The sequence below is a fragment of the Electrophorus electricus genome, chromosome 21 (assembly GCF_013358815.1).
Source record: "Electrophorus electricus isolate fEleEle1 chromosome 21, fEleEle1.pri, whole genome shotgun sequence".
Classification (NCBI taxonomy): domain Eukaryota; kingdom Metazoa; phylum Chordata; class Actinopteri; order Gymnotiformes; family Gymnotidae; genus Electrophorus; species Electrophorus electricus.
The window spans coordinates 5,621,963-5,631,834 of record NC_049555.1 but is presented as its reverse complement, the minus strand read 5'-3'; the positions used below and the strand labels follow the sequence as shown (position 1 = coordinate 5,631,834).

At 38.3% G+C, this 9,872-nt stretch overlaps 1 protein-coding gene across 1 annotated transcript; it reads right to left on the bottom strand.

The window, feature by feature from the left end:
- Positions 1-2,447: 2,447 nt before the first annotated feature.
- LOC118240406 lies at positions 2,448-8,005 on the bottom strand. The gene is made up of 6 exons (XM_035520670.1): positions 7,891-8,005; positions 6,609-6,848; positions 6,363-6,444; positions 5,606-5,654; positions 5,240-5,439; positions 2,448-3,786 (listed from the first exon to the last, which is right to left on the bottom strand). Exons 1-6 carry the CDS (start codon positions 8,003-8,005, stop codon positions 3,744-3,746), a joined length of 729 nt encoding a protein of 242 aa, XP_035376563.1. The 3' UTR covers positions 2,448-3,743.
- Positions 8,006-9,872: the final 1,867 nt, after the last annotated feature.

Sequence of the window (9,872 nt, the reverse complement as noted above, 5' to 3'; positions counted from 1 at the left end):
AGTTTGTTAGATGACATCAGTGTAAAAAAACAATACCATCAATACAATGCAATACAATACAATCAGTGTCATGAACAATACCCTACAATAAGTACTAGTTTAATTAGTTAATATGGGAGTAGGGTCAGTGGTCATTTAAATATTCCATGAATAGATGGGTCTTTAGTCTGTGTTTGAAGACTGCAAGGGACTCTGCTGTCCAGACAGCAAGTGGAAGTTCATTCCACCATCTGGGAGCCAGGACAGAAAATAGACTCCATGCTTGTCTTCCATGAGATGGGAAGTTTGATTTTTCAAGCCGATCCGTACTTCAGGTTTAAAGTATTCGTGTTACGGATCGGGATTTGACCATTGACCTCATGTATGGAGGGGCTGGTCCATTTTTGGCTCTTCTGGCGAGCATCAAGGTTTTAAATCTGATGTGTGCAGCTACTGGAAGCCAAGGTCATGCTAGAGAGAGAGAGAGAGAGAGAGAGAGAGAGAGAGAGAGAGAGAGAGAGAGAGAGAGAGAGAGAGAGAGAGAGAGAGGTGTAAGACGAGCTGCAGGTATTGTTTTGGCAGTGGTGGTGGTTCGGGGGTTTTGGTGGAGAAATGCGGTAAACAGATGTTGCTCATACTTTATATGAATAAACTATAATGGAAACATCCTCCTGTGTCTAAAACCTGAACAATGTAGATGAAATAAATACAATGGTTGAAATAGGACAGTCTGGACACTGAAGAAGAAACCTTATACACATAAACAAGAATGTGCAATTTGTTATATGATATACTGGAAGAAAACTTTGAAAGCCAATAATGTGTGGTAAGCCAAGCAGACCAAGTGCAAGGAAGACCTGGTTAACTGTAGAGATATTCAAGCCTGGTTAACTGTAGAAATATTCAAGCTTCAGTGTTAGACAGCAAATATTCAGTTGGCCAAGTTTGCCCTGCAATTTACAAATTTTGTAGGCTTACATTACCTAGTATGCAATCATTGCTTCATTAAATCAAAATGGAAAAAGAAATCCAAATTCATAATTTTTTTTAACAAGTCCACATATAAAGTACAGACTGCAAGGATGAGTAAGTCCAAACTGATGGCATGAGTTCTGCTTGAGGCAGTGCATGCAGAAAAACTGCTACTGGCACATCCATCATTTTTGAGGTAATTAATATTGCTATTCTAAGACAGACATCTTTTATTTTTAAATCCCATAAATGGGAACCGCTCCGTATTCTGTGCGATTATTTAAACTTGGATCCTAAAAACATCCATCAGATAAAAATAAACAGCCCAGCAAATACATGGCAAATACACAGTGGTGAGTATGAGAAGCTCAATAAATCACTAATAATAATAACACTTATACTAATAATAGGCAAAAGCAAAAAGTGCAGCTATAAAAAAATCAAATTATACTTTCACAGTCAGTGTCCATAAACCTTCTTAAAGCCATTTTGTAGAGTTTGCTTTTTGCATGAACTGCTTGTGTTTTTCCTTCAAAGATTAACACATGGATATGCTGAGATATGCCAACACATTGCACTTTAAATTTACTATTACACAATTAATCATTAGAAATTATTAATGCAAATGCAAATGCATAAGAATGTGTGTTAATGACTGCTAGACAGAGGAACAAGCTGTCCACAGCTGTGGAACAGAAGAGTGATTTCCTTGGTAGCGGTAGCTTCAGTTGAGAAGGGTCAAGGTACAATTGCAGCTATATTATGAGACATATTAGTCAAAGTCAAATTTATTTATATAGCGCTTGTTGCAATAGTTGTTGTCACAATGCACCTTAACAAAAGTCTGGGTCCAAGCCCCCAGTGAGCAAGCCAAGGGCAACAGTGGCAAGGAAAAACTCCCTAGAGCACAAGGAAGAATCTTTGAAAGGAACTAAGACTCAGAGGGGGGCCCATCCTCCTCTGACCGATAACAGACACTACAATAGTAACAATATAAACAGTAAAGAGTGAAGTAAGTAGTGAGTGAGAGAGAGAAAATAAATAAATAAGAAAAATAAAGAAATGAGCAATCAATTTCTAGACCAGTTTTCTAGAAGTCCAAGTCTGATCCCGACGGCATGCGCGTGTCCGAAACCCATCCCGCATGAGAACATCCATCAAGCGCAACGGAGAAGTAGTTGGCTGGTGTGGAGGTGTGGTGGGCTACAGCAGGGGGCGTCAGGGGGTGGTGGGAGGAGCCATGGCAGCTGAGACGGGTTGAGGCTCAGTAACAACATGAGATTTAGGGGTTGGTGTATCTCGGCAGAACGAGAGAATAGATTATTAGGCATGTCCAGGTATGAGGTAAATTAGGGAACTATAATGTGCAAAGATGGACTCTGGCGGTCCATCATGTAAGTACCTTTTGATAGATAATCAGATGCTGAGATGCGCTTCCTTTTACATGAATGCAGGTGTTTTCTGTAGTCAGGAAGTCAGCCGCCACGTTTGCTCTTAGTCTGGGCTCTGGTAGTCTCATTTTGACTAAAATTGCTAAATATTTGGCTAAAGTTCTTAACAGTAACTCAGATGTTAGGAGTGACGACTAATTGTCTGGAGGAAACATCATCATGGCTTTGGGGCAAGCAACATGCTGGCGAACCAGATAAGGAGCCAACAAGAATAAAGAATGAATTCCACAAAAGTCATTTTTACAATTTTTAAATCATTTACTGAGTGCAAGAAGTGTGAAGCCTTTTGTGATAAATGTTACAGAAATATTTCAGGCATATTTGGCTTCGGTGCAAATACAGAGTAGACATGGAAAATATACTGTAATATAAACAAGCAAATGTTAAATCTTATCCATATGGGACACGCTCTGCACAATCAGCTTTGAGGGTCTTATCACATCGCTGCTGCCACCCAGTGAGTGGATCGTGCCATTACATCTGTGCTGAGTTCTGTTTCCAGGGCCGACTGGGTGAAAGGACGATTTAGATCTCTCGTTCTGAATTTAAAGTACAGTGTTCAGCTACCCAACAACTCTAAGTGGAACAGTCACTTGTTGTACAGGATTCAAGAATGAAGGCTATTAGACCCCCTGCTCTGTGACCTGGGAATGTTACTCTGTGACCTGGGAATGCTGTGTTAAAAATATTTGTCTGAATAAATAATTAAAATTAAAACCTTCAAGGACATTCATTCTAGCCAGTCACCTCTCAAGATACCACATTGTACTAAAAACTAATCAATAAGAATGAAACAATGGTAGGGAAACATCATCATAATGTCATGGACAGTGAATTATGCAGTACTGTGTATGTACAGTGGTCACTGGACACTGGTCACTGCACTGCAGAGAACATCTTCATGTGTGGTAATATTACAAAGAGAACCGAGATCCTTGAATGCAGTGAAGTGAATTAAAGTCTGTCCTGTTACTGTGGGCTGGTGTATCATTATTATTCTACATGTCTATGACATGAAATACATGTTTATGACATGTTTGTATATGTATATAACATGCAGAGTTTCTAACCATCCTTCTTGCAGTGGTAAGCAATCTGTGGCTAAATGTAATAAATGATACATAATATAATGTCATAAACATTTTATAATGTGTATCTTGGTCCAGTTGGCAATAATACCCTGTCTGACTGATCCCTAAAATAAATCAAAATCACCAGCAAGATTTTAAATTTAGTTTGTACCAATTTCATATGTGTTTGGAGGAGAAGGTGGAAGACTGTTGGCACTTTTCTCATTTTCACGCAGGACTGGAGATTGATGGTTGGTGGAGGATTTTCTTCTCATGTTCTTGAGATTGTGCTGTAGATGTGGGTTTCGTCCTTGCTGCAAAATTTTAAAACACAAAGAACATAATCTAAAATAAAAAATCATTTACTGTAACTCTTCAGGAAAATTATATTGTTTTTAACCTAATCTCTGTCTAGTGTGTGGTCGTTAGTGAATGGCCAATTAGCACAAATAATTTTAACTTGTTTCCCTGTACTAAGAAAAGGACAAAGTTGCTTACAAAGTGGCTTGTAAACCTTCTGTGAGGCACATTTTTGTGGAAAGGTTTTGTGGAATTCTCCAAACAGGTTTATTTAATAAGTTTTAAATGTTGATGCCTTTCCAGAGTGAAAAATGTGCGGTTATGGGTCAGTGTTAGGCTACTGCTAATTAGATCTAAGTGTAGATGTGCTTCAATGTGCATGAATACACAACTAAAACAAAACCTTGGTGAAAGCACAGTTAACTGCAACTGCTTCTCGCTGTGGGGCACGCTTCAAGGCTTAACAGGATGCAGAGAAGGGGCACGTTCAAACATACGTTTTTATTAACGCACAGACGACACATCTAACACTGCACAGCTGAGTAAACACCTTTCAAACACCAACAACACGTACTACAACACAGGAGACATATGCACACATACACACACAAGAGGATTACACCTAATACAGAACAGGTGGACGACACAAAAGGGCGTGGCAACGCAGACGAACACACACACACACACACACACACACCAAGACGTTTGAAGATGGGGCGGGGCTGTAACGTGACAATAAAGATATTAACTTGAATGTTTTAGATGATTCATTACTGCCACTTCAGAGAGTTTGAGAGTTTATAAGTTATCTCCAAAGGACTACTCAAAATAAAGTGTGACCAAAATTAAGGAATGCTATTTAAAGTTTATTTTTAATATAGTTCTATTTCTGGAAAAATTGTAACTAGTGGATGCATGTGTAAAGACAATAAAATCAAGCCCAAGGTAAGCCATGTGTGATGGGAGTGGAGAGGAGTAAATCCTGTTTGAATAGCACAATCTTTTAGCTAAAAGGACAACTAGACATTTCCTTCCAAAAAGTGCAATTTTGTGGTTTTGATATATTGAGAGACATTTTATTTAACAAACTGATGTTTCGAACAATTGTTTTACTGATGCATGCTTTCCAAAACAGTGAATTCTTCATCTTTGAGTTTACTTAACCTATACACTGCAGTAATTATTTTTTAAATTTTTTAAGTCTTAACATGAAACCAAATTTTAAAATTGAATAAAGCATGTAAAATTTTAGGATTTAAAATAGCTGGCCAATAGGTATAAGCATTTTCTATAACTATTAAAATAGTTTTGGCCTCTGTCAAGATTTTTAGTTTTATTTATTTTTAGAGGGAGGGGTATCTCATCAGCATTAGTGTGCATGCATGTTTTTGTGAGTGCATGTGTATGTGTGAAGGTGTGTCTAAGTGTGACAGAAATATGGTTAACTAAACCATTTGCATTGCCTACCAGGCAGAGAAATTCACTCTGGCATACTCGACTTCCTCTTCTTGACTAAGAGCCATTATTAGTTGGACAGTAGAGTAGAGAGATACTTCCTGTGTGTGGCAGCGTGTGAAATTAATGTTGGAGTAGTGAACGTCGTCATTTGTGGGGTCAGAGGGCATGTCCAAGGCTGAAACGTTATCATTTACAGGAGTAGAATCATGCTGAAAAAGAGAATTGGGACATGGTGATTAATGATTTATGTAATTAATAATCAAAATACAGGCTTAACTCTGTTACTTTGGTCATTGGACCCTTTATGGAAAACTTTGCAGGGATTTTGAGTTGGACCGAAATCTCAATCCTCTGTCGACTCTTCTTCAAACTCACTTTTGCGCTGGTCTCCTCACTCCTGCTGCTGACAGCTGTGGTTCGCCCCCTGGTGGTGAACCACAGTAATAACATCAACAGGCTCAATAGCTTCTGTGTTAATCAAACTCCAGTTAAAATGATTTGTGTTAAAACCTGGTTGACATCACTGGTATGATACTTATGTGGTTTAAATCATATGTCACTGACGGACAGCAATTTACCTTCTTTGGTGGGTTAGTCATACCCATCAATCCTATCTCATGGTGTTCTCAAGGCCTGAATACTTGGTCCTCTACTTTTTATTAATAATTCTCCACCTTGGCAACATTACTAGACAGCATGGTCTCCAGTTTCACTGCTGTATGCATTATATGCAATTTTCTGCTCATCCAGTCCTCTCATACAGGCTGCCTCCTCTCAGCCTAGTTGATTGCCTGACTGATATTTTCTTCCAACCACCAGCTTGCTGTCTGAGTGATGTAATTACTATGCCTTTGCAACTCTATTTTTCTCTTTTTTTAACAATTACAGAATAACATATCTCATGTTTTGAAATTTTATTGCATCTTCAATTTGTTCTTGTTGTTGTTTTGTTTTGTTTTTTTACTTCAGTCTAATTGTCATTGTTTATTTTCTTTGCTCTTTTGTACAGTGACCTGATGGTACTTTGTGACCCTATACTGTAAATATCAGAGCAAAGACTCTCTGGACTGAGCAGTAAACAGCCTACAGCATTGGCAGGGTGTGTCATATAAATGCGGCTTCAGCTTCTTACCTCATCCATAGACAGACAGCAATGAGAGTCAGAAACAAACCCACAGTGACTCCAGAAGCTGCGTATGTCCCAGCTGGGTTCCCTGCATCAGGAAGGAGAGGGCAGCATGTTACACAGACGTGTGAACAGTCACAGAAGTCTTGCTGTATGATCTCATCAAACTGACACTGGAAGTGCAGGATAGTTGTCTCACTTTCTTTAATCACCATGTAGACAATAAGGCAGTGAATTCAACCCAGACTGTACCTGAAGTAAATGACCATTCTGATGAGTTAGATGATCCAAATTGATTCTGCACCACACAGTAGAAACGTCCACTTGTTCCTGTAGCTATAGTTAAATTGGTGCCATTTCCTAACAGTAAGACATCACTTCCTGTCTTCTTGTACCAGGAGTAATTACTGATGGGGTTGGAGTCACTGTAGCACAGCAGTGTCACCGCGTCACCAGACACACGGTCAGTAACAGACGGGACTCTGGGAGGGTCTGAACAGGAGAGCAGGAATGAAAATTAATACACTTAATCTTTTTTTATTTTAAGTGTTCATGTTTGAAAGTAGCCAATATCAGTCAACTATAGAAATATTTACGAAAACAGTAACATTCAGTATATAACCTGAATGAACACAATAACTGTAAAAAGAATATTTGTAAGACTATCAGTAAAATGAATAAAACAGTTGCATAGCCACAGTGTAATGACTTAGCACTGAGTATAACAACATGGATTTAAACATAAACCCAGTAGATTTAAATATTAAACGTGAATTATGGGCAAACATTTAAAAAACAAACAAAAAACAACAAAATAGACTCCAAAAATACCTTAAACACTGGCAACTTTTAAATTGAAATATGTCTAAAAATGCTGTAGTTGTCTTATGTCTTAGCCATATGTGACTCAGCATGAGTTCACTGTAATCTAGTAGAAGTTGCCAGTGACACAGAGTGAGTGCAGTTTAAAGTGAGGACAAGAGCAAGAGACAATGAGAACACAAACAAAACACACTGATGTAGTACTGCTGAACCAGCTAGCCAGTGCCCACAAATGTATAGAGCCCTCAACAGTGAAAGGTGCTTCCCAGCTACTTATAAACATGTAGGCAGAACCAGCAGCAAAAAACAGCAAAAACAAACAACAATCAAACAAAAAACTTTTTATCTCATAGAAGCTGCCAGTGAGATGCGGATAGAATGATGAGAGTTTAAAGTGAGGATCTTACAGACAGCAGGAGAGCAGAGCTCCTCATATCCTCTTACAGCACAGGAGTAGCTGCCTGCATCCTCACTACTGTCATACACATACATTCCATTAGTGTTCTGGTTATATACAGGGTGTCCATTCCTGTACCAGATGTAGGTGGGGTTGTTGGGCAGCGTGCAGGTGGAGCTGCAGGTCAGTTTGATATTCCCTCTATATGTGTTTGACATCATAACCTTCAGATCTGCAAATCATTTTAAGAAAGAAGCTTTGGTGTTAATTTTATAAATAGCATATTTTTATAGTTAACTAGTCTTATGTGATTACCTGTGACAGACAGAGATACTCCAGGATCACTAGTGTATTGACCCCAAGGACCATCAGTGTGGAATCTGAACCTGTATGTGTGAGCGTCACTCTCTCTCAGGTGAGTGACTGTCATACTACAGTCATTCTGGGAGCTCTGTCTATACTGCACTCTCCCCTCATACTCCTCTTCCTCTCTCACATCCACAGCTTCAACACCAACCTGCTGCTCTGTAATAAACCAGAATGATTCTGTCACCGTTTGTCCTCCAGGGTATTTATAAGAGCAGGATAGATCAACATTTGAGCCTTTCAGAGCACACAAGTGTATGTCACACCCTAAAACACCTGAAACACAGATACAGTCACATTCAGGAAAAAATAAATTCTGGTAATTCATAAAACATGAATGAATATTAATAATTAATATGTTAGCTTTTAATATTAATATTTGCTTTTAAATCAAGCCAGATAAATGCAGAGGAAATCTGCATAATATTTATCCATCATGTATATATACTCACTGAACTCAATTTTAGAAACACCTGCCTATAAATATCCACCAGGACATCCCATTGTTTCAGGCAGTCTATTCCTAACAGAGCCTCTCTCTCAATATGGAGTTAGTTTACCAGTTACCTTCCATCCTTAAAGATACTACTGATTTCCTCATTAAATGGAATGAACTTTACAACATTAGTCAAGATGATTTATTATGTACCATGGATGTATCAAGTGTGATACTAGAATTCTTAGTATAACTCACACAAGAAATTTGACAAAAAAAAAAAAAAGTTATGTTCTGTAACAAATGTTATTTACAGATTCAAGTTCTCTGGGATAACTGGTTTCCCCAAATTGTGAATATATATATATATATATATATATATATATATATATATATATATATATATATATATATATATATTTGAACATTATTATACATATTCCAGTAATGTTTTTTCACAGTACGAGGAGTAAATGAGGAGTGAGTTTCCTTGCTCTTATGAACACATGGCCCCTCTAACATAGCCACTGGCCCCAGCCTGGCCCCCCATTTCAAAGAGTATACAATTGCAACTGAACCCTCCCTGTTTCTGTTTCAAAAGAGCCCCTAATCTAAAAGACCCTTTAATTTGGGCGCAGTTACCTAAACAATCTACGTCTCTTCCTTTGAAGGAAGTTGATGGTAACTTTAAATGTTTTCATTTATTTATTGATATGAATACAATTATGAAAACTTTGTTTTATCCTCTTCCTTGAACTCTATATACATAATATAGGTAATTCACCTTTTACTACACTGTAGACACCACACCACAGACCAGAGTTCTGTAAAGGCCAACTCTTGCATGCTGAAAAAGGACAGTGACTGTGTGTATGTGAGTGGGTGTGTATTGATGTGTGTGTGTGTGAGTGGGTGTGTATTGATGTGTGTGTGTGTGGGGGGGGTGTTGTTTGTTTTATGTGGGATATTACCTGTAACAGTGAGAGTAACTCCAGATGAAGCAGATATCCATTCACTACTCCATGTTTTAAATCTGAAGTTATAAATTCCAGAGTCACTTACTTTCACGTTGTACATTATCAGTGTACAGTCATTCCACAATGTGCTTATAGAAACTCGTCAAGGGTGTTGTGGTTCTCCATTAGATCTCTGGATATGATACCACTCTCCCTCTATGAGATTAGAGGAATCAGGTGTATATTTGCAGGGGATTTTAACTTCAGATCCAATAACACACACACACACACACACACACACACACACACACACACACACACACACACACACACACACACACACACACACACACGGATTATAGGGGTGAGTTTACACTCTTATCAATATCGCTTCTCTTTAACTAAGTGACTCATGGTGTGAATGCTGATGACGCTGATGATGAAGTTGAACTTAATGAAACCTGCACAAACACACATTGGCATTAGAACCACAAACAGGACTCTGCAGTTTTAAAACATACAAAGCAGTGCACTGTTGC

Bases quoted from the DNA above. Each gene is read 5' to 3' on its own strand.
- LOC118240406 (XM_035520670.1), bottom strand. From the start codon at position 8,005: ATGACAGTCACTCACCTGAGAGAGAGTGACGCTCACACATACAGGTTC. The intron at 6,445-6,608 runs GTACAGTCTGGG...TTCCTGATGCAG, and splicing joins AGAATGGTCATTTACTTCAG to GGAACCCAGCTGGGACATAC. The intron at 3,787-5,239 runs GTAGGCAATGCA...AAAATTTTGCAG, and splicing joins AGAGTGAATTTCTCTGCCTG to CAAGGACGAAACCCACATCT.